Below are 25,981 nucleotides of genomic sequence, written 5' to 3' on the forward strand. Positions count from 1 at the left end.
AATTCGTGCTACTTCTCAAATTATTCGTGATTATTAATTAACTTAAGGAATTCACAATGTACATTAGAATATAAATTAAATTAAACTTTAATATCGATACAAAATTAATAATGGAAAAAACTCACGTACAAAGATTATTTAATAGTATAATTTTCACCTGTGTGTCACATCTTCAGTACATTTCTCTCTTAAATAGAGAAATGGATATAAAAAAATGCTCTTGGAATCTGTTTTTTTTTTAACAGTTGAAACTTTTACTACTGTAATGCGCATATCTTCAAGTTCTTACTTAAAGGTCTAATGATTCTCGTGACAAGCTAAAATGCAAATTTGAATCATTGATCAGCATACCTAGATCCAGTAATAATACTATTGATATAGATAAAGTAGTTATAAATGTTTCCAGACGTCCACTAACAGACTGTGAACGTTTTGTTTTATCAAAAGGACATGATTTCGCTGTTACGCCGAATAAAGTGCCAATTATGGATTTTTTTCATAACATAGACAGGGGTATTCGATCCTTATCCCAAAAAAACAGCCAACAGATTACGTTTTGAATGTGCACAAATTCTTTTTCATGCCAAGCCTCCTCGTCCTAATCTTTCTTACTCTGAGTTTAAAGCATTGAAATCACTGAAGAATAACAATAATTTAATTATTATGAAAGCTGATAAGGGGAAGGCTGTAGTGATTCAAGATAGGAAGGAATATGAGAGAAAAATGTCTCTTTTACTTCGCGACTATTCATCTTATAGGCCTCTTACATCGGATCCTACCCGGAGTCAATTGAAGAGACTTAATTCTCTTATAGATAATGTATCTACATGGAATGAAGATCAAAAGAAAAAACTTAAAACCTTCTTCGGTCGTCCACCTAGATTGTATGGTCTTCCAAAAGTTCATAAACCAGGCATTCCATTAAGACCAGTCGTAGATTGTATAGGTTTCCCCACTTACAAAATCTCAAAACTTTTATGAAATTTACTCTCCTCTTCAACTAGAAGAACTGATACTTATATAAAAAATACTTTGGATTTCAAAAATAAAATTTCAGATCTTCATTTGGACGTTTCTGATATCATGATCAGTTTAGATGTTGTTTCTTTATTTACAAATGCGCCTCTTTCGGAAAGTATTGAATTACTACAACAGGAATTTCCTTCAGACATTGTAAACGTACTTGATTTTGTAATAAATTCTGGTTATTTTTCCTTTAAAAATAAGTTGTATCAACAAATTGAAGGAACAGCAATGGGTAATCCTTTTTCTCCTGCTATCTCCAATTTCTTTATGGAACATTTTGAACAACGTATCTTTGACAACATTTCTCCCAGACCTACTCATTGGTTCAGATATGTCGATGACATTTTTGCTGTATGGAATGGCTCTTCTGATGAACTTCAACAATTTCTCACTAAGTTAAATGCATTTCATCCTAGGATCAAGTTTACCCTAGAAGTAGAATCAAATAAACAGTTAGCCTTTTTAGATCTTCTAATTCTTCGCCAACCAGATGGTAACCTACATTTCTCAGTTTATAGAAAGAAGACTCATACAGGCCATTATATCCATGCGGAATCTCATCCATCCCAGTCAAAAGGCAGGAACTATTAAAACACTGGTTCATCGGGCCCACTCCTTTTGTTCTTCAGACGATCTTTTACAGGAAGAACTACAATATATAACTTCTTCCTTTCTATCTAATGGTTATAAGAATTGCTTTCCTCTTCAAACACAAATAACGCGCATTCCTATCCCTTACGTACAAGGCATCAGTGAATGTATAGCAAAAGTTTTAAAACCACTGAATATTTTTGTTGCCTTTTGACCATTTAGAAAAATCTCCACCTTTCTCACTTCTCCTAAGGACAAACTTCCACATCTTAATCATCCAGGTGTCTACCAGATTCCGTGCTCTTGTGGATTATCTTATTTCGGACAAACAGGAAGATCTGCCTCTATTCGGCTAGAAGAACACCAATCTTATACTGAATACTTTAAACCTGAAAAGTCTGGACTTGCAGAATATGTCATCTTCACTAGACATAGAGTTCTTCACAAAAGTCAGTTCCTCATGGAACGCTTTTATAAAGAAACACGTGAAACTCTACTTCATTTTCCTAACTTAAACAGATCTGACGGTTTACATCTATCCTCTTTATGGGAGATAGTACTTTACAAATCAGCTAATCTTTTCTAACTCTTTTTATTGTATTGATTTTTGTTTATAGGAAATTTATTGACCTTTTTAGTTATCTTACACCAGCTACTTAGGTGGTGCTTTTTGGAATTGTCAGTTATTGTTTAATTTGAGCTTAATATGTAATGAAGATGCCTGTGACACACAGGCGAAAATTATACTATTAAACAAACTTCGTACGTGAGTTTTTTCTGTTATTAATTTTGTATCGATATGTCTACTCACGGTATACCTCATTTAAAACATATCACCTGAGATTAGCTGTACTAACACATTCAAGTTCAAGTTTTAACAGTATACATTGTCATTTTATTCCTCCAAATAGACTACGGAAAGTAACATAACAAAATAAGCTCATCCAAAAACATGATTTTCTTCATATTATTACAAAAATGAACATCACCTTACAAGCAAAAGATCTAAAATGGTTGTCTAAAAAGTCACTAATGAACTTGACACGACAGTTCGTTAGGGACTTTTTAGACAATCATTTTAGATCATTTGCTTGTAGAAGAGGTGATGAGTTCATTTTTTAATAATATGAAGAAAATCATGTTTTTGGATGAGCTTATTTTGTTCAATGTATAATGTAAAAAAAAAAAAAATATTTCAAATTGAAAAAGCTCTATTGATCAAACTTTAATTATTCATATTCTTTATGAAGTAAAAATATACTCACATCAGTAACTTCTGGTTGCAGTATAGCAGGTTCAGCTGTATTCCACTGCTCTGACTGAAATTCTTGTGGCTCTCGCACTGTTCGTTCTTGCTGTGCTTGAGCAACTTGTTCTTCCTTCTCAGTCTGGAGAGAGCAATTTAAATTTATGACATTATGCATAGGAAACAAATTTTTAAAATTCATAGAAGTATATCTTAGTCCTCAAGTATAAATAGCATTTTCATTCTTACACATTACTTATTCTAGTTATAGTAAATATTAATGGTTGGATGGATGATAGCAGAATAGAAAGGCATATTAAAATTTTTTGGTCTGAACCCATAACCTAGACAAATTTAATTTTCTTTATTCAGGGAGAGTTGCATTTACAATATATTTTCATCAAAACGTAAATGTAAGTAGTAAATCATCATTTTCAGAAATTAACAGTTAAATTTAAATTAGCAACTGATTTTTAAGAAGAATATATACATGTTAATTCCATAGCCAAATTATAGCTTTCCTGAGACTAAATATCTACTTATGAGTATGACAAGGACAACTAGAGGCATCAGTGCACCTGGGTGTTTGTAAAGAACACTGGAAAAGTGCTATTTTGAGTAATAATTGGTGACTGTGCTTTATTTTAGTATAATGTTTATTTTTGATAGCTTAGTGTAACTGTAATCGTTGGGCTTTATGGATCGGTTACTGACTTTTTTTAAAACTGAATTTGGAATCTTGCCTTGAATGAAACAAAATGGCAGTATGAATGAGATCTGCACACTCTGAAGATAAAATGCTATCAATAACTTTTAGAAAATGGTTTGATGTCATGAGTGCAACATGTACGAGAGCTGTTTGAAAAGTTTAAAAAAATAAGCTGAACACTTATTTTTGGAAAAAATCACCTTTATTTCTCAACAGTCTCCATCGATGTCTACACATTTAGTCCAGCGAGTTTCCAATTTTTTTTCATCCCACCTAAAAAGTACGATTTGTCAAAGTGTGCAAAATAGTCGTTGACAGCCTTGATTACATCCTCATGCCAAGAAAAAAAAAATTTCCCAGCCAAGTCAGGAGAATGCGATGGATGTGGAACCAATTTGTGCAATTTTGCCATTGTGATGGCCGATGCATTGTTTTGATGAAAGAGCACTTTTTTGTGTGCCAATCTTGTCCGTTTTTTCTTCAGTCCTTCTTTTAAATGGTCCAACAATGACACATAATAGACTCCTGTTATTGTCTTACCCTTTTCCAAATAGTCCATCATTATCATGATAATTCATTGGGAATCCCAAAAAATAGTGGCCATCACCTTCCCAGCTGACGAAACTATCTTTGCTTCTTTGCTTTTTTAACCGACAATGTCTACTGTTTTGATTGCTGCTTCAGGTGTGTAGTGCTGGTGGATCCAACTTCCACCTACAGTCATGAATTGATACAAAATCGAGCCTTTTTGATTGATAGTCAACAATTGTGGCACACAGCTTTTTCATGTAGGATATTAATACACTCATTCAGTTGAGATGCCTACAATCTCACTTTCACTCGGTAGTCTTCCATAACGATGGCATGAATTTTCTCAATCATTTCCTTCGTAGTGACCTCAGTCAGGTGCTTGGAGTGCACTTGATCTTTGATGGACTTACAACCATTTTTAAACTCATTTATCCAAAAATAAATAGTCTTTAATGCTGGTGCAGAGTCCCCATGAACTGCATCTAACTCGGCTTTGATCTGTGCAGCCATCCACTTCTTCAAATAAAAGTGTTTTATCACTGCACAAAACTTGCTTTCTCCATTTTTATGAAAAATGCGAACAGTCATTTTCCCTCCAAATCAGTCTGTTACTTGACAAGACTCTATCATCTAAGGCACTTTGTACCATATCAATCCACCTATATCTTGGTCTTCCTCTGGGTCGTTTTCAAAGATTAGCAAAACAAGAGAAAACTTGTTTTGCTAATCTTTCCTCTCCCATTCTGTTTAGGTGACCATACCACCTGAGATTAGCTCTGCTAACGCATTCCTGGATGCAGACAATGTCAAGTTCTTTCTTATATAATATCCTCATTTTTAATATGATATTGCCATTGATGCCATCTGTTCACGTCTCTAATCCTTCTCAGGACTCTCATATCTGCAGTCTCTAGTCTTTGGTCAAGTTTTACTTCTGACCCAGCTCTCAGATCCATAAGTTAAAACTGGTTTGAACACTGTCTTGTATACAGCTAATTTAGTGTTCTGACTAATTTCTCCCTTATTCCATATGAATTTATTCAATTGACTTCCTACCATACCAGCTTTGTTGATTCTGTTGTCTATTTCCATATTTAATTTACCATCTTCTGTAAAAATCGTGCCTAAATAGCTGAAATGTTTTACTTGTTCCACAGGTTCTCCATTCACAACACAGTTGACATTTTCAATGATTCTGTCTATTTTCATTGTCTTTGTCTTTTTATTGCTGACCTTCATACCATATCTATTACAACAGTTATTCAATTTAGTCAGAGAATCTTGCAGACTTGTAGCAGATTTATTTAGAAGTATAACATCGTCCGAATAAAGTAAAGAGCTGACATTAACATCTCCAATTTTGATATAATGTTTAATACCACTTTCCTTCATAATGTGATCCATATAGATAATGAATAACAGAGGGGATAATGTACATCCTTGTCTCACATCAGATTTAACATTAAACCATCTTCCTGTACTTCCTTCAATTCTAACTGCTGACTTAACTCAAATAAAGACTAAGTATTGCTTGATATAATGCCCCATTGACACCATATAACTGTAGCGTATTGAATAGCTTCTCTCTTGGCACTTTGTTATATGCCTTTTCCAAATCGACAAAACTTAAATACAGATCTTTGTTATATTCCCATGATTTCTCCACTATTTGTCATAAAGTGAAGTGAAGATCTGATCTTGACAGCCTCCGTTTGACCTGAATCCAGCTTGTTCTTCCACAATTCTTCCCAACCGTTTCTAAAGTATAATTGCATAGATCTCAGTAGGGATATACCTCTGTAATTCTCACATTCAGTTTTATTTCCCTTTTTATATATGGGTACTATGAGAGCTCTACTCCAATCGTCTGGAATTCATCCCTCTGTCCACACATTCTGAACTATGCAGTGCAGCCACTGAAAGACTTTTATACCACCATACTTCAGCATTTCTGGTCGAATGTCATCTACTCCTGCTGCTTCCCACATTTCAAGCCTTTGATGGCTTTTTCTACTTCAAGTATGGATATGTATTCCTGACTGCATGTCTGGTCAGTGTTTTTTTATCACTGTGCTGTCATCACTGCTTGTTTCATTTAGCAAATTTTCAAAGTAATTATTCCATACTTCAAGGATATCTTTTTCTCTCGTTTTCATGTCACCTTTATCATCTCTAACTCCTTTTACAGCACTCTTTCCTCCATTCCTAAGCTTCTTCAACAACCTCCAGAATATTTTGCCACCTTCTTGATATTTATTTTCTATGTTCTTGCCAAAGTCCTCCCATGACTTTTGTTTAGCTTTCTTACATTTGTCTCTGTATTCTCAAAGAGTACAAGCTGACTTATTTGCCAGGAACTTTTGATATGCTTTCTTCTTTTCCTTCACTACCTACTTTAACTTCCTGTGTCCACCATGGAGTTTTAATTTTTCTATCCTTGCAGACAACTTCACCACATGCCTCTCTAGCTGAATCAATCAGGGTTTTCTTCAAGGCTTGCCACTGAATCTCCAAGGTTTGGTTCCTGTTCTCAAACTCTTTCATTTTTCCTTAAATAATTTTTGTGTATTTTAGTCTACAGTTCACATCTGAGAGCTGCTCAACTTTTATTCGCTTTAAAACTGTCTTACATGTCATTCTTTTCAATATGAAATTCAATTTTATCCTGCTCAAGACTAAATAGTGATCACTTCCAATTTCAAATCCTTTGTACACTCTGGTGTCCTGCACCAGGGAGAAAACATCACTATCAACAATAACAGTCAATGAGACTTTTCTTATTCCTTGCTTCTTCTCTCCACGTGAATTCCTGCACATTTTTATGTTGGAACATGGTGTTAGTAATAACCAGTCCATGTCCTGAGCAGCAATCCAACAGGTATTTGCCATTATATTAACTTTGCTATTTTCTCCAAATTTTCCCAAAAGATATTTGTATGTCTGACAATCATTTCCTACTCTGCTATTCAGATCCCCAACAAGGACCAACTTTTCCTTTTTCATTATGTCAGTTGCTTTTTCTAAAGCATCAAAAAATTCCCCCAATTCTACCTTAGGAGAAGTGGAGCACAAATAAGTCTCATTGTCCAGTTCCCCATTCTCGTATTTGTCCACATCACTCTACTTGAGACTGCCTGCCATTCAAGAAGATTAGCCTCGTATTTTGTGTTGAATACTATGGCTACTCCTTCTTTTCTTGGATTGTCAATGCCTGAATATAACATTTTGTATTTATTGCTCAGAAAGATCTCACCAGTTTTTGTCTTTTTTGTTTCAGTCACCCCTATCATGTCGACCTGGTACTTATCTAATTCCTCCACTAGCTCCATTTCTTTGCCATTCAGGCGTCTTATGTTGTTAGTACTGATCTTTAACTCTGGTGATGTTGTGCTGTGGTGTGTTTTCAGATTTGTGTGAAGTGTGAAAAGTGATCAGTAAATGCAGATCAGACTGTGAATAATGAAACAAAAGTGAGTGAAACTGAAAGAATGTATGAATGAAAGTGAAATGGGAATTCTGTATGCGATTGCTGATATAGGAGAGGTAGCAAATGTTACATATGATTAATGACTTCCAGATGTCATGAAGTACAAGATGTTGGTTTCTATTTAGTGTGCCATGTGAGCAAATGATTTTGGATTTGAAAGGAAGTAGGAATGAGGAAACAGAAGAAATGTGGCAAAACGAGAGGCGAGACTATAGAAATGATAGTGAAATTGGTGGAATGCAAGATTTGAAAAAAGAATTATTCATTTGAAATAATGAGAAATGAAATGAGTAATATACAAAGTGATATTAAAAGTTTAGTGGAAAGAAATGAGAGTGCAAGGATAAATGAAGAAAAATCAAGAGATGACAAATAACTCAAGTAAAATAATGTACGAAGATTATTAGAGGTAAGGTCTACTTTTCCAGGAGGGAGAAAGAGCAAGAGAGTTAACAGTAGTTGTGGAAATAAACAATAGTTGGAAATAAGAATGAAAGGATTAATATCAGGATGTTATTGAGGAAAGTGAAAGATAAGAGTATAGTGGAAAAGTTGCAGTGTGTTGTGCTGAGGTATGACTGATGAATTCAGATGGAGAGACAAATTATTATGAATGGTATGTTGGCAGAGCTGTGTGAGGAAAAGGGATTGCAGTTTGCAGATGTATTTGAGAGAAAAATGGATTTATAAAAATGTGATGGGTTGCATTTAAAAGGGCTTCAGGGTGAGTGAATCGGAGAAACTGTTTCTAGAAGTGTCTTAGGCAGTATGTAGGAGGGCATGTGAGTATTAAGAGTTCTAGATCTGGTCATTTCATCATATGATGTGATTGTGAATGGAGTTTGCACTTCCTTCCAGTAAGTGAGAGTGATCATGATTGATCATCTAGGTTGTGACTAGACTGTGAGGAAAGGATACATGTTGAGTTATAAGACTCGTCATTATGAGATTAGGAGATTGCTTTGGAGCTATAGCATGGGAACCGACAGAGATACTTAATGGCATCACTGTGTGAATGCATTCCAAACATCAAAAGCCTGAATAAGGCAGGTGTCAAATATATGAATGTTGAGGAGATTATGCATGAAATCAGGAAAGAGACAGAAGATGGATAATGGTAATAAACAGTTGCATAAGAGTATAAAGAGCAGCCAGCTGGTACGGACAGCAAAAGTGCAGAAATTAGCAAATCAGTTCAAGAAAAATTCTAGGGAGTTATTACGATGTGTTACAAGTAGAAGTATGACTTTGGCAAGATGATGTTAATGGATGAAAGTGGTAGACTGGTGACTGCTCTAAAGGACAATCACACAGTGAGCAGTTCATCAGGAGCTAAGTGTAGAGAATAAAATAAGAGATTTACTGGTGAACAAGCAAGCTGGATAATAAGGTAACAGGATTTGATGACATATCAATATGTCTTAAGGGAATGTTCCAGGAAGTTGGCATCTGCCTTGGCCCTGCCTGTTTAACAACAGGCATAAGTCCAAAGGAGTGGAAGGGAGGTAAAATTGTCCCACTTTAAAGGTAGTAATAAGGCTTAGGCGACAAATTATAGGCTGGTATATATCTTGAGCTGTTAAGATATCGGAAAGGTTGGTGAGATCTAAGATACAAAAGTGGGTTGATAACAGCAGTATTCGCTGTTCTTGTTTATGTACTATAACAATTGTGCAAAGATTTTTGACAATGCCACACCACATGTTTATAACAAAACTGAAGCAAAGCCTTTTGATAGATTACCACATGATAAGTTGGTAGTCAAAACTAAAGCAGATGGGGTTTGGATATTTGACTAGTGCACTGAATTGGAGATTGGCTGTCTGATATGTTAAGTATACACTTGGTGGGGAAATTTTGGAGCTAGTTGAGAGAAGACTTTGGAGTGGTGGTGGTGGTGGATAAGGATCTGGAGTTCAGAGGTCACACTGCACAAATTGTGAATTCATCACATCACATTTTGAAGATGATATGGAGGACCTTAACATGCAGAAATAGAAGTTATTGTTCCATTGTATAAGGCACTGATCATGGATTATCGTGTGTACATTTGGTGCTCTGGTTTTCACGATGAAGAGGATATATTATATTATAAAGGATCCAGAGAAAACTAAGCTAGTAAATTTTCTTTGGGATGCGGGATATTAAGACAGATTAAGAGAAAGCAGTTTGCAAAGTCTTGTGAATAAAGGGGATATGATTGAAACATTTAAATTGGTAAAGGGTTGTTGCAGGTTAATGTGGAAGAAATTTTCCTTGGAAGCTGTATAAGGAGGGTGTAAGTAGGGGCATAAAGAGCAGGTTCTTTACATGTTCAGCCATTGGTAAGCAAAATGCATTGTCTGACATTGTGCTGAATGCAGATACACTGAATAAGTTTAAAGCACAGTTTGATGGACTTTGTGTGTAACAGTGTGCACCTCTTGCAGGGCCAGATTTAGACTTGCTGAGGCCCTAAGCTATACAAAACCCAGAGGCCCCCTACTGTTTTAAATTACATCAGCTAGTCTCAGAAAAATTTTAAATATATATACGGCTTTTTAATATATGAAAATATATTGTCTTTTAATTTTTATAAAAAAATAAAGTATGCGTTTACAAAATCACAGAAATAATTATATAATTAAAGGGTTTTAAGAACGACAAATAAGGCTAAAAAAAAAAAAAACTCAATCACTTTTACAATGCACCAAAATCATTTTAATGTTATATTTTGTATATTTAAAATTATCGTGATATGTCTGACTTCATTTGAGTGATTTTTCTACGAATATTTTTTTAAAATTTTTTATTTGAGGCCCCGGCAGATTGCAAGGCCCTAAGCTGTAGCTTTTTTAGCCTATACGTAAATCCGACACTGACCTCTTGCAATGCATCTTTTGACTCCATGGAGGTTCTAGTGTTAATAATATAACCTTCAGCATGGGAGATGCCTTGGTTTGTACTACTTAATGAACTCTGCATGAGCCCCATATATTCGCTTTATATTGGGGCGTTTAGATTTTAGGTGTAATTACATTAGTGATATTCTTCTGATGTGAGGAACCTTCATAAGGTTCTTTCCAACTGATGGTGAGTTAGCCAGTCTCATAGAGAGGCATCAAGATTTCTCCTCACAGAAACTAGGGTTTCTCTATCTTGCAAAGCAGGTAAACAAGCCACAGAACACATGGAATTAAGTTATATCATTAAATGTCAAAATAATGATATAACTAATCCTTATTACAAGAAACTTGCAAACCAAAGAGTTTGTTACAGTAGAGAATTTGGCAAGACACATTTTTCTTCGAATAGCAGGAATGATATAAAGTTTTTTGATAGTTACAAGGTATTCATTATAACAGATTCACCATAATGGAAGTCCTATTCCTGTAGTACTTTTTAGTCCTCTTCCCACAAATAACTTTTACTGGCTTTTTTTTTAAGACACTATGTTACTAAAAATAAGCATTCAACTTACCTCTTCTGGATCTCTATAAAAATACAAATCAACCATGACATCCCACTTGATTTCACGACTGATGGTACCACGCATTCGTAATACCTCACGGGCTAACATCCACCACATCAAGCCAATGGAATGGTTTCCCTTGGGGATAAAAATAAGTAATTCAAAATGAGTAAAGATGTAAAATATAAGTAACTAGACATTTGTAATATATTATTACAACTGTATGTGGTAGACATAATGACACAAATTAGAATTCGTTAAAGACGTATGTATTTTGCTCAATATAACATCATTCGGGACAGAATGAAATAATTGGTTACAACATTCAAAATATTAACAGCAGAATGAGGTCAAATAGCATGAGTCATACTTTGAATGAACAGGAGAAGACAGCACTATTAAAGTTCCAGGGAATGCGACCAGGTATCGTTGTAATTCAAAATGAAATCTATAGGAAGCCTTCCTTTCTTCCCTGGCAGGTATATCAACCCAGTTTACATCACCCTTTACACAAGACAGGTTCAGAAGAATACACAATATCATCACCCTAATTTTATTTGAATAGACTGCATGCCCTCTCCAAGCTTTAGGAGGTAATTGCCATAATTTCTTAATAAATATTTTATTATTATTTATTAACACACATACCGTTGAACCCCTGAACAATGCAGGGGTTAGGGGCACTGACCCCCCCCCCCATGCAGTTGAAAAACTGCATATAACTTTTAACTCTCCACATAGTCTACTGTTAACCAGAAGCCTTATGATAACATAAAGAGTATTCTTACAATAAAGTAAGCTAGAGAAATGAAAATGTTAAGAAAATCATAAGGGAGAGAAAACACACTTATAGTACTGTTCTCGATACCATAGTTTATATAGTCTATACAAGATGAATTGTCTGTGAGTAGCTATATCAATATTGTCTTATACAATACAAAACAGTGTAGATGTCCAGTATTAGTAATACATATAACAAAGATGAAAAGATAACACGAAAAAGAAATTATTCATATTTATTTACAGGTATAACAATTCATGCATTGATAATTAAGCAGCAATATGATTGCTTTATGGTAGCCTAGCGTACACACCAAGCATGTCAAACTCAAAGGCTAACACAGGCCAAATAAACGAGGTTTAAGTTTATGTGGGCCGCAAAAAACAAAAACTTCAATTTTCATAAAAACGCAGGTTTATTTTGAAAAGTACAGTATAAAAAAAGAACAAGAACAACGATAAAATTAATGTTTTCTCCTTGATACCTCTTCTCTGCTACTATCTTTCCTACTTTGGGGAAAATCTTGTTCGCAGCGATTACTTTCAAAACTGATCCAAGGTGAATGTCAATAATTCTGGATCTGGCAGGAGACTTATTTCCCTTCATAACTGTATGAAGTTATTTAACTGTAAATAACTGCTCACACCGATAAGTACTTCCAAACAGGGATATAATTTCACATGCGAATTTTCAGGTATTTTAAAACCTGGCAGGTAAATATTTGTAAAATCCAGGCATGCCAACTTCACTGAATTTTGCCTTCAAATTTGAATTGCACTGGATCTCAATTACCTCTATTTGCATTTGATTAGGTACTGATTCAATATTTATTGAAAAAAATAGAAGAAAACTTGTCTTCCAAAAATTTAAAATCTGCAAACCTTGTTTCAAATTCAGTTCTAAGGCTTACAATTTTTTCTGTGTATTTTTGATACGATGCAGTTTCACTTAAACTTGATTTGTTCATATTGCATGTCGGAAAGTGTGTTAAATCTTCACTTTTCAACTGCTTTTCCCAAAGAACTAGTTTACATTTGAATGCCTTAACTTGGTCACACATGTTCTTAATGATCTGATCTTTTCCTTGCAGTTTTAAATTTAAATCATGTAAGTGTTTTGTTATATCAACCATGATGGATAAATCTTGCAACCACACTGTGTCAAAAAACAGGCTTGTGTCTTGATTTTTAGTTATTAAGAGCTGACACATTTCTTCTTTCAAGTCCCAGAATTGTTTAAGAATCTTGGAGCAGGATAGCCAACGTACATTGGTATAGTAGGACAAACCAGAATATTCGCTGTCTAATTCACTTAAGAAAGCAGAACTGTTGCTGATTTAAGACTCGAGATTTTATGAAATTAATGATTTTTTATAGATAACACATTTTCCATGTTTATTACTTTCGTGCATAATACTTCTTGATGTATAATGCAATGCGTATGATGAATCTTGGATCCGTCATAAATTTCACTTTTTTTTTTTTTTTTTTTTCAGTAATGCCACGAAACCGTTGTTTTTTCTGGTCATTCAAGGAACTCCATCTGTAGCTACAGAAGTTAATTTTGACAGAGGTAGATTGTATTTTTGCAGAAGTTCAAAAACACAATTAAATATATCTTGTCCTGTAGTAGTGTTATGCATGGCACTAGTTCCAATAATTCATCAAAAATGTTGAAATCCATGTCGCAAGCACGAAGAAACACAGCAAATTAAGCTAACGCCCCCAATGTCCGTACTCTTGTCACAGGAAATGGAAAAAGCTTTGAAACCAGATGATTTTGCTTTGATCTGAACACTTAAATTGTCAGCCAAATCAGTAATTCTTTTTGCAACTGTATTTCGAGACAAAGAGATTGTTTGAAAAGCCTTCATATTTTTAGGACAAATAATTTCTGCAGCTTTAATTAGACATTCCTTAATGGAATCACCTTCAGTAAAAGGTTGAGAATTTAGCTATCAACTCCGACAAGACGTAGCTTGCATGCACCGCCACTTCACTTTCTAATGATACTTTAGTAAACATGAACTGTTGTTTTTTCAGTCCCAGACTTGAGCTCTTTCAACTTGTCTCATTAATCCCTTGTAATTATCATATTTTGATTTATGTTGTTCATAGTGACGATTAATGTTGTATAACTTTGGTACACTGATAACATTACATATTAAGCAGATTATTTTATTTTTTACTTCACATCAAAAATACTCCAATTCTCACTTTTCTTGGAAATTTCGATGTTCATCAGCAATTTTTCGTTTATTACTATCACTTGGTTTTGATAGACATGCTGAATATTTTAATAAAAACTGATATTTTTTCTTGAACATCAACTTACCAGACACTAAATAACCGCACAAGTTAATAACCAGAATGCAAATAAACTTATTTTTCTTGTTCACCGAAAGCGAAATATTTCCTTTTACGCACACCAAACAAGACTGACGACTAGACGTGGGCGTGGCACGTGATAGTAAGTATATAATTGGCAGGTAGAAATAGTGGGGGAAATGGTTCGCCTGCATGTAAAGGAAATGCATGCAACATGGCTATGTGTAGTAATCACTTTCATTGGCAAACGTTTGGCTGGGCCACGAGTTTGACACCCATGCTATACACTAATGAATGAATCATAAAATTTTTATTTTATGATAAGTTAATTTTATGCAGTTATGATTTAATACTGCATCTTTATGCTTGTTTACATTTATCTCAACTGCGAATGGCATCACATACGATGTGTTTGTGTGCATAAGTTTTGCACACAAACACATTTCTGTATATTTTATGGTAAAAGACAACAACACTATTGTAGAAATCTCGAAAAAGTTAGGTATGCCATGAATAAAACAGACTAGTACCTACATATATTTTATGCATTCATGACATACCTAACCTTTTCGATATTTCTAAGCTGCACGGTTCATCTGTGAGTGTTTTCGAATTTCACAAATGTCCCCAAAATTTTCCAATATATTTATTGAAAAAAAATCTGCATATAAGTGGACCTGCACAGTTCAAACCAGTATTGTTCAAGAGTCAACTGTATATTTTTTACTTGCACAACTATACCTGACCTAGTTCCATGGAATTTTAAGTGGTCTCCTGTTTGCTCAGCTATGACCAAGACACATGAAAGTATGACTCATTCTTGCATTAATATTTTGAATGTTTCAACCAGTTCTTTTAGTCTGTTACAGTGAGTGAAATATACAGGAGTTGCTAATAATTTAATACATGTTAATTCCTTACATGTATTAAACCGTTTTTTTTTTGTAAAAATATCAAAATGTAAGTAAAGTACTATAATGACAATTGACTCTAGTTACCTAATATATGAGATACTACTATCTAAACAAAACTGATTAGTCATTTAATAATGAATCATTTTTTTATGCACTACTGTAACTGCTTCATCCATAGATCTGAAACATGAAGATCTCTAAAGCATACAGTTTAGCTATATAAACAGACAGCTTGAATAAGAGGTAGAGAGAGTAGTTTTGCCTCTTTCCAGTTAGAGAGGTGTGTAAATCAGAAGAAGAGTTATAACTTACAAAATTAGCAATATACAAACAAGAGACTTGAAGAATAATGGCAACTTTTGACATTCCAATCTCCACAGTTCTCTCATGTGGTAAAGGATAACTTAAGTCTCTGTCATACTGTATTAAAAATGACACAGAAACCAACCAATATGCAATGTTTACAAGTTCCTAAATATCTTCAGATATTCTTCTCTCATTTACGAGATGAATTACAAGAAGTAGTTTTAGAAGATATGCCAATATAGAAACCAAGCCCATTTACAGCCCAATAACGCTGCTCTAATTTTAGGCAAAGGCCACACCAGTATTAGATGTGAAAATAATTCTCATGTCCTACTCGATTTTAACCTTCATGTCAGTAACCAATAGTTGCTACACTTGTGAGACAGGTATACAGCATATCTGCATCCCACTCCACAGGTTGTTTGAATCCCGTTATTCACATGGACAACTCAAATCTATACATTGTTCCAAACTGGAACAGCGTATGGATTTGAGAAAAATATAGGCATGACCAAAATAAAATTGGAGAAAATTTTAAAAATCACCCAAAACACATAAGATCCTTAAGAAATACAATGTTGTAACTATCCTCAAACCACCCAGAAATTAGCATTCCTCATCTGCTCTCCTAAAGGCCAGCTAGAACTCTTGGATTTATGTGGGATTCCAAGTGCCTTACAGTGGCAATTTCTACTCTGAGCAAACAGGTAGGACAGACTACATCAGATTCCACCACTATGGCTTCCTAGGTTTACCAGACCTTGCCTTTCTTGAAGCTACTTCAGCTTTCACAAATCACTCCAATCTCAATGAATATGGATGCATCCATTTGCCTCTCATATGGGAATCTCATCCTCAAGCAATTAGCCCAAGTCAAGCCAAGAGCACAAATCAAGTTCAATAGGTGGTGGGGTGGTAGTTAAGAATGTAGGCCTCCCTGTGCTTTTCTACTTTCTCAGTCTTCTTATGCCATTTTAATCTTGGCAAAATATCAGAGTTAATAATTAAATATTTATTAAATCTTAGTCAATTCCTGAAGCAAAGAACGAGAAACACCAGAACTAAAATTTTAAGCAACACTAAATGTCTGCCAAGCATCCAAAATTGCAGGAATTTTTTTTAAGATAAATGAATCTTGGTCATCACACATGAGTATTTCAATAGCCTGTTTTATTATTTCATTTGCATTTTTTAAAAAAATTCATTTTGATTAAGTATTGAGTATTTTATGGTGGACAACACAATCAGGTTGTTTGCAATATACAGGGTGTTTCAAAACGAATGACCAAATTTCAAATAATTATATTTAATAATGAAAATGTGGTACAGTACAAAATAAATTACCAAGTATGAAGTAAGGCCTAAAGTTTCACTCACCACAATTACAAATGCTCAATGTGCCCTCCACCTGCTGCATAGACAACATCAAGCCAATAGCTGAATTCATCCTAAACGCGTCTGAGACTGTCTTCTGTTACAGAATTTACTGCAGCCGTGATTCTGGTTCTGAGCTCATACAAGTCAGTGGTAATGGAGGAACATAAACAGTCTTTTACATATCCACATAAAAAAAAGTCACAAGGTGTGATGTCTGGAGATCTTGGAGGCCAAGAGTGTAGTCGTGGGGTCCCGTGCATCCAATCCAACACCGAGGCATGTTTCGCTTAGAAACCGAAGAACTTGGAAGTTCTAATGTGGCAGTGCTCTGTCTTACTGAAAAAATGTAATCTTCAGATTCTTCATTCAGCTGTGGAAGTAGCCAGTCCTGCAGCATTTCAAGATATGAGTTTCCTGTAGCAGTGTTTTCCTCAAAAAAGAAAGGACATTAAATCTTTCTAACAGAAACTGTGCAAAAAAACATTAAGTTTTGGTGAATCACACTTATGTTGTACAATTTCATGTGGATTCTCAAGTCTTCATATGCGAACATTGTGGCACAAAACTTTACCGTTTAGATGAAAGGTTGCAAACAAAAATAGGAAGGTGTAGTCCTCCATGTCCTCTAGCAGATTAGCACAAAAATCTGTTCTTTTTTTTTTTGTCACCTACAAGAAGAGCTTGCACCAGTTGCAATCTGTATGGCTTCATAAGCAAATGGCGTCATAACACATGCCAAACAGTCACGAGAGACGGTAAGTTCTCGGCTAGCACGACAAGTGGACTTGTGTGGGCTTTGCTGAAAAGCCTCTTGAATTCTGTGCACATTCCTCTCTGAGGTGCTTGGTCATCCAGGACTCTTTCCTTTACATAAACACCCTGTTTCTTGAAATTGTTGATACCAACGACGAATGTTTTCGCCCAGTGGTGGATCAATTCCGTAATGTCGTCTAAACACACGCTGCACAGTAATCACGGACTCAGTCTTGTTAAATTCGACAACACAAAATGCCTTCTGTTGACTAGACGCCATCTTCTCATTAACTAAGTAGCAGCTATTTGGGAACTACTAGAGGTATCTAGAGTTGTCATATCAAACGCTGGGCCAAGGCCGCTCACATGGTACAAGTCGCATTCATTTGTGGTTCGTGGTTGCAGAGATATACAATTTTCAAATTGGAACATTCTTTTTGAAACACCTTGTACACACACACACACACAAGGGAGCATCCAAAACTAACTGGAATTTTATTAAAAACATTTTTTAAATTAAAGTTTATAATGCCATATTCTTGTGACCTTCAAAGTACTCTCCATGCAAGTCAATGCACTTGCTCCAATGTTTTTTCCAACTGCTGGAAACAGTTCAACCGAATTTTCCACCTGGTTGGCCGAGTGGTCAGCATATCCGCTCTCCAGCCAAAAGGCTGCGGGTTCGAATCCTGCCAATGGCATGGATGTTTGTGATTGTCTCTGAAAAATGCTAGTCATGGTGGTGGGCAGTAGATGGCGTTGGTGTAGTTCAGTGATGGCGAACCTATGACGCATGTCAGCACCAACACACCTTGGATGTTGAAAAATATTGGTATTCTGATGGAAAAAACTGCGATAAATCGTGTAAGATCGCGCTCAGTTAAGGCGAAGGTAGGTTTCGGTTCATTGAAAGAATTATATTTTATAGTTAGCATATTTATATTTTATTTTGTAGTTAGAGCTAAAGCTCTTCTAATAATTTTCTCTTCTATATACTCTTGTGAAACTCTATTTTCTGCCTTAAATAATATCAAATCGAAAGGAAGAAATAGATTGAGCAATGATATAATGCTGCCTGTGTAGCATTAAAATGTACACACTATAGCCCTTCTATAAAGCAACTTTCTTCCAGCAGCAACAGAAAAGTCATTAAATGTAATGTAAGTTTGTAATTTCACTTTATTAAATTAATTGTATAATATGAATTCATAGATTTTATATCAATATCCTATTAAATAAATAGCCTAATATGATATGTATAAGTCACGATCAATGATTATGTAGTTAAATTTATAATGCATGTATGCAAGTGGCACATCAACGTCAATATTAAAAAAAAAAAAGATCTTTGACACACCTGGGTAAAAAGGTTTGCTATCACTGGTGTAGTTGATGTATTGAGTGGTGAAGACAGAGTTGTAGAGTAGGTGTCCTCCCTTGATGAGGCTTTCGACTCCTTGGCAGTGTCACATAATAATAATAATAATAATGTTTATGGCCTCCAGTGAATTTTCTTTTGCTGCCCTTTCATTGTTTTCTTTATCCATGAAAATAAAAAGGCACACAGTGTTCGGGTGAGTAGGGAGGGTAGGAAACAATCGGCATGTTGTTTTTCATTAAGAACTGTTGGACAGACGAGGCCATGTGGGCTTGGGCATTGTCTCTTCAGAAACTTACTCAATAGTCTTTTGATGATCATCATTGATTGCCTTTTTGATGTTTATATCATTTCTGCTTGTCAAAGGTTGGCCAGATCATTTGTTGATCTTCAACTGACATGCCCCCATTTTTGAAATGGGAAAACAACTTGTAGACCTGAGTTTTGCGTAATGCATTGTCCTTACAGCCTTTTTGAAGCGCAACAATAGTTTCAGCTACAATTTTACCCAAAAAGAAAACAAAATTTCACACACACACTCTGTTTCTTGTAGTCAGCTACCACGAAACTGCCAAACTTGCTTGTAAGTACTAACCAAAAAGCAGCCAGAACAATGAAACAGTTCACACAGGATGTATAAACTGGCTCATTGTTCTGGCATGGAAAACTGCACACTCATGATGCCACTAGGCACCATGAGTGTGCAGTAACTAGAAAATGGGTGCACACCAAGTTCAGATTCTGGTTATTTTTGGGTAACCCCCTTGTATATATAAATGAGAAATATTTTTAGGATGTTATCAAAATATGGAGTTGTGAATGTTTGAGGAATAGCAATAACACAGATTAAACAATTTAGTCACTTTTCTAATAGTTATTTAAATTTTTTTTTTAAACTCACCTTATTGTTACATGGTATAGCAATATCAACATATCTCAGAGGAGAATCAGTGTTGCAAAATGCAATGACAGGTATATTTACATAAGATGCTTCTGTTAGAGGTTGGTGATCGACCCGAGGATCAGTGACTACCAAGAGACGTGGCTCTCTAAATGCAGCCTGAATCTGGTTGGTAAACGTACCAGGAGTAAATCGCCCAGCAATTGGAGTAGCTCCAGTAGCAGCAGCAAACTTTAGAACAGCACGTTGGCCATATGGTCTTGCAGAAATGACACACACATCAGCAGGATTTTCTATTGCCACAATAGCACGAGCAGCCAACAGAAGTTTTTCCCATGTTTTTTTGAGATTGATCAAATAAACCCCTTTAAAAAAATACATTAAAATTATTTTAAAATAAAAACATGTTATAACAAAGTTGTGTAAGATAATTTTTAATATATAAACTTGGTCATCAAATCAGTTGTCAGGATAAAATTTTTATCTTAAGATTAACGATTGAAAAATAATGTTTTTGTTTAAGCATAATAAGGCATATGATAAAATATGAAGAGTCGTTAAAGACTAAAACTAGAGCCTCCATAGCTCAGTCAGTACAGACAAGCCTTTTGGTTCAGAAAGACCTGGGATCAATTACCTGTCCAAGACACGAGGAACCTTTATCTGGTCTCTTCACTAAAGGTGAGTTAGCCAGTCTCCTACAGAGGTAGGGTTTTTCCCATGGGAAACTCAGGTTTTTCCTCCCTTAGAACAGGCAAACTGGCCTTGTACACACACGTCTAGTCATAAACGCTGTCCCTCCCCACCCCAACACCACTTTGAGACAAGCCAGTTGGAGTTTCCCAGTCATGAATATGTTGTGAATAAACTGTAACAGATAAAAGAAACTGTTGACTATAACAATAAAAGGGAAAAAAGAAAATAAGTGGGTAGGAGAGTCAAGATACAGCAGCATGAAAACAGCATACATAATTTTGACTATTAACTTTTACAGTGCATACTGTTATTTAAAGGAAGAGTGAAAAAGGCTAATAAATACCCAATTTTTCAAAAAATACGATTACTGAGATCAGTAATAAACTGAGGAAACAGCAGGAAATATGATAGAATACAAAGGCAACATGAAAAAAATACAAATGCAAATAATGGAAACACAAATACTTATACTTCGGTGAATTCAGAATACCTATACTTCAGAGTCAGGAGGAATAATGTGTGCTACATAAGGGTGATGAGAAAGGATCCTATGGAAAAGAAGAAGAGAAATATATATTTTCGGAAAAAAGCCTTAACAAAACTCTGAACATTTTGTTATTGTGTAAACAAGGTGTTTAGTCTAGTAGATGTGATTAAGTATATGCTAAACAGTAATAGAGTCAGAGAATGGGTGATCTCTAAAGTGCAAGTTTATTTTAAAAGGCCTTGGATCCAGCTAATTTTGTAGTTAGTTGTGTAATTTTATTTGAAGTGTATATATATATATATATATATATATATTTTTTTTTTAATTAAATGTGTATATTTGTATTTGGTCTTGAGTCAGTGATTTTTTGGATTCTGAAAGAAACGATTAAAAGTCAAGGGTTCAAATCGGAATTCGAACCCCTTGTGCATATATAAAAACACTCAGAAATAGAAATAATCGTTATAGAGAAAATCTCCTAACAAACGAAGATTGATAATAATTAATCCCTCTTTATAACAAATGGGAATGGATACAGGTCCCAGTATAGTGCCCCAGGGCTCTGTACCAGACCACTACTCTAATTTTGTATATTAATGATATAGCAGGTTTGAAAGAGGGCATTCAGTTGTGTGCTGATGATGTAAAACCTAGTGAAGGCAATAGTTGATAAAGGTCATCTAGATATTTACAAGATGAATTACATAAATTCACAGTGTGGGCAAAGGACACTGGTTGTCATTTCCATGCTATAAAATGCAATGCATTCTGGGTTGAAAAGATTATGCACCTCGTATCATGTTGATGGTACTAGTTTACAGAAAACTGATGAGACTAGGGATCTGGAGGCAATGGTGGATAGATTTGAAATTCAGAGGACATAATGCAAGAACTGGCAAAATAGCTCAGAGGATTACATGGACGCCAAAGAGCACATTGACAGGTAAAGAGGAGGTTAGTATCCTTATATAAGGCTATGATTCGGCCACATATTAACTACATTTCTTGAGGATTGTGAGATGGCAAAGAGGATTCAGAGACAAGTGACCAACCTGTTTGCTATGAGGATAGATTGAGGGTGAGGGTGTGTGGGTTGCAGAGTTGAGGGGATATAATAGCAACTTGCCACAATAGTGAACAGGTTTAAGGAGACGCATGATAGGTATTGTGTTAATGGATAGAGTGGATTTCCCATGATGAGTCTTCTGATTCCATGGAGTGCCCATATACATGATGATAATATGTGTAAAACTAAGTGTCTATTTTTGTTTATGAATGGGAAGAAGAGTAGAAGTGATTCAATGTGCGCCAGGAATAATTCCGTTAATTGTCCACTGATGTTTTGGCCCATTGGGAGACTGAAAATTTGAACATATAAGGAGTTGTTGAATTTAAAGAAGTTGGCAGATATTGTGAGTTTAATCAAACTAATGATGTCATTTGTCATTAATTTTGTGCGTGTGTGTGGTCCTCAGAGAGCAGTGTGTGTACGAAGTCTAAAGTTTTGGGAACATCCACGTTGGTGTGTAATGAAGTTGCATCTAGTGAGGAGAGGATGCCATCCTTGGATGGAGTAGTGTTGCTTAATTTCCAGAATAGGTCATCTGTATTTTTGATCATACAGACAGATGTTGTTAGTAGTGGTTTGATGAGTTTGGCAACAAATTTTGATAAAGGAGCTGTGGTGGTGTTCTTGTAGGAGACTATGGGTCGTATCGGATAACCGTCTTCGTGGGTTTTGATGTTCCCGAACACATAGGGGGTGCATGTAGTGCGGGGGTTGTGTGTCTCACTGTGGTTTTATCTATTTTGTTTTGACTTTTTAAGGTGTGTAAGGTGCTAGTAATACATCCGGTAGATCTCTCTATCTTTCACTTACTAGCATAAATTCCTTCAATAAAGCTTACATAAACACCCATGGTTCTGAAGTACTTAAACTACACTTTTAATGCCTTAGTTGTTTCCTGCTCACAGATCCGAGTTTATTTAGGAACAGTGCATTGTAAAATAAAAGATCAGGCAGCACTCTATTGACATATAATTAAAACACGTTTATTTAGATTAATAACAAAGTACATTTAATTAAATGATAGGGAGGTTACTCTCTGTACCTATCCGTTAGACTTTTAGCATAAAGAAACAAACTTTCCCATATCAATACAATATAATTACCCAACTACTTCTCTGCTTATTAAATCAAATTACTGAAACTAATTTACTCACAAAGATGTTAGCTAGCTATGCCAAGTTATCTCACAAAATTATATTCCAATTAATAACAAATCAGAGGACTCTTATAGATACTTCTTATTACTATTTCTTATCAGTCCATCTATAACGTATCTTCTAGATTACAAAAGGAATGTACAACAAAAGATGGAACAAACTTACAGAGGCTGTGTCGCACATTCATCCAAAGGTCATGCACTAAAGTCCCTATGGTTTTCCTTTCATCTTGGGCCTTAGGCTTCCGTCTAGAGAATTTTGCTTCAGGGGGCGTTTTGTTTGGATATTGACGGGCTTTGGACTGCAATTTTCCGGTACTCAAAAAGCTTAGGCAAGTGGTTTCAGTATGTAGGCTTGAAGATCGCTCTGCGACTTTTGGCTTCGGTTGACCTCCCACGACAAAAGACCGACACTGCCTCAGATATTTACATAGGCTGTTCTCTTGTCATTCCAATTCTTTTCCTCTGGCATGGGTTCGCCGTAATGTCCGCTCCTCTGGATCCTACCTCTGGAACTTCTACCTCTAACTGCTAACTCTAATAATTGCCCACCGCATGTTCGGTTCAGTCCCTTTTTATTTCATGTTCTCTGGGACCTTGCACAAAGGGTTGTAACCCCTGAAGAATTCGGCATGACTCCTTGATCTTCTGTTAAGACCGACCCGTTCTTATTTTCTCCTCCATGCACTCCTTTAATCCAATCTTGTCAGGCAGCAGAAACTTGTCTGAACGTTGCTGATCTCTCTGACACTAACTTTGAAGGTGTTTATACACAGAGCTCACAAACAACTTTCTCATACGCTTAAATTGTAAACAACTTTCTTGTGCCCTTACACATAGCTATTATATAAAAAGTTCCAGTGGCAAAGAATTGCCTTTGTTTTTTACATTCTAGAATTTTGTGTAAAAGCAGTACAGTCAATTCCCATAGGGTTATTTACAATATTTAGCATAAAATATATAGAGACATACAAGGTTATTTTTGTAACAATCTCATGAGACTTGACCTCTGTAAAAATCGATGTAAAGTGCTTTGGTACTTCCAAGCTACACAGTTTTACAATATTAACCTTGTGAAAACAGAGGTGGATGAATTAGAGGTTCTTACGATATTGCAGAATCTCAATGTAAATACAGCTGTGCGATTACATGGAATATCAGCTCATTTTGCAGGAATGTGCATGGGAACTTGAAATGCCATTGACTAGGATCTTTAAGTCTCAGCTTGGGTAGAGTTCCAAGGTGGAAAGAGGGAAAAATAATTCCCTTGCATAACGGAGGTTCTAAGATTGCAGTTACAAATTATAGACTACTTAGTATCTCATGAATGGTGGTTAAAAGTACTGGAAAAATTTTGTCAAAAAGGAGAATTCAAGAATATGATATTATAAATTTACTAACTTTTTATAATACAGTGACAGCTGAGTTGGATAGAGAAAATGATGATTCTGCTGGATTTCACAAAGGCATTCGACTGAATATCATATGGAGCTCGGTTATGCAAATTAGAACAAATGGATAAGAAGGGTAAAAAGCATAAGGAAAATAGAAATTTTGAATCTTTCAAAGTTAGACTTTTGGACGACAGTAGTATTAAAGACTTGTACCAAAAAAGAATAAAGAACTGGATGACAAGTATAAAACAAAATCAGAACATAGAAGAATGGTCAAACCTAAAAACCATAATGACAAAAGTTGCAAAAGAAAGTTTAGGAACAAAGAAAAAGTGGAAAAGAAAAAGAGGCCTTAGGGACTGGGATGATGAAATTAAATGCATTATTGAAGAAAAGAAAAAAGCATATAAAAACTGGCTCAACCTAAAAACAATAGAATCAAAAATTGAATACAGCAGAAAAAAAGCAATAGCAAAAGCAGCATGCAGGAGAATAAACAGAAACAGATGGAACAATTTTGCAACAAAATTAGAGAGACTGTACGCTCAAAAGACCTAATGCATATAAAATCCTTAAAGATCTAAGTAAAAGAAACTAGAGAAAAAGTAGATATTAATACCATTAAAATAGAAACATGGCAAAATTACTACCAAGATCTATGGTATGATGAAAACATTCAAAACAGAAAACTACCCTTTGTAAACATCACTCTAGAAGAATTAACAGAAGCATTAACCTAAAGCAAAACAGTAAAGGCTCCAGGAGAAGACAATATAAACTTGGAACTTATCAAATATGCAGGAGGACTTGAATTCTCACTCAGGTTACCTAACTTTTATAATATGATCTGGAAAAAAGGAAAATGCCCACAAGATTGGACCAAAGCAATAGTTATTCCCATCTACAAAAAAGGACACAAATCTGATTGTAACAATTATCGTGGAATCAGCTTACTTAGTACCTGTTATAAAGTATATGCAAAAATCTTAGCACATAAACTTAAACGTATAGTAGACCCAAAATTAATAGAAGAACAAAATGGATTCAGAAAAGGCAGGTCTTGCATAGACTCTGCATTTACGTTAAAATTATTAATTGAAAAACACAGAGAAATGAACGTAGAAACACACATAGCTTTTATAGATTACACCAAAGCATTTGATAAAATTATCAGAGAAAAACTATGGGAAATCTTAGAAGAATATGAAATACCAAACCATCTCTTTAGAGCCTTATATAATATATATCAAGATAATAAAATATCTGTGAAGTACAATCATTCAACACCAAGCTGGAAACCAATAAATCGAGGAGTACATCAGGGTTGCCCTCTCTCACCAGTTTTATTTATTATATACATAGATAAAATCATAAAAGAATGGAAGATAACTAATGAAGGAG

General features: G+C 35.1%; 1 protein-coding gene across 1 annotated transcript in view; it reads right to left on the reverse strand.

The window, feature by feature from the left end:
- Window positions 1-25,981, reverse strand: part of LOC150097196 (small ribosomal subunit protein uS2-like) — a 55,473-nt gene that overhangs the window by 14,921 nt on the left and 14,571 nt on the right. Inside the window, exons 3-5 of the mRNA XM_090406872.1 lie at window positions 19,779-20,143; window positions 11,051-11,179; window positions 2,883-3,005 (exon numbers count right to left, since the gene is read on the reverse strand). Of these exons, the coding sequence (XP_090262998.1) occupies window positions 2,883-3,005; window positions 11,051-11,179; window positions 19,779-20,143 (617 nt within the window). The remainder of the gene's footprint in view (window positions 1-2,882; window positions 3,006-11,050; window positions 11,180-19,778; window positions 20,144-25,981) is intronic.

Source organism: Typopeltis vanoorti, chromosome 17, assembly GCF_054136105.1.
Source record: "Typopeltis vanoorti isolate ZY-2024b chromosome 17, IOZ_Tvanoo_1.0, whole genome shotgun sequence".
NCBI classification, from domain to species: Eukaryota; Metazoa; Arthropoda; class Arachnida; order Uropygi; family Thelyphonidae; genus Typopeltis; species Typopeltis vanoorti.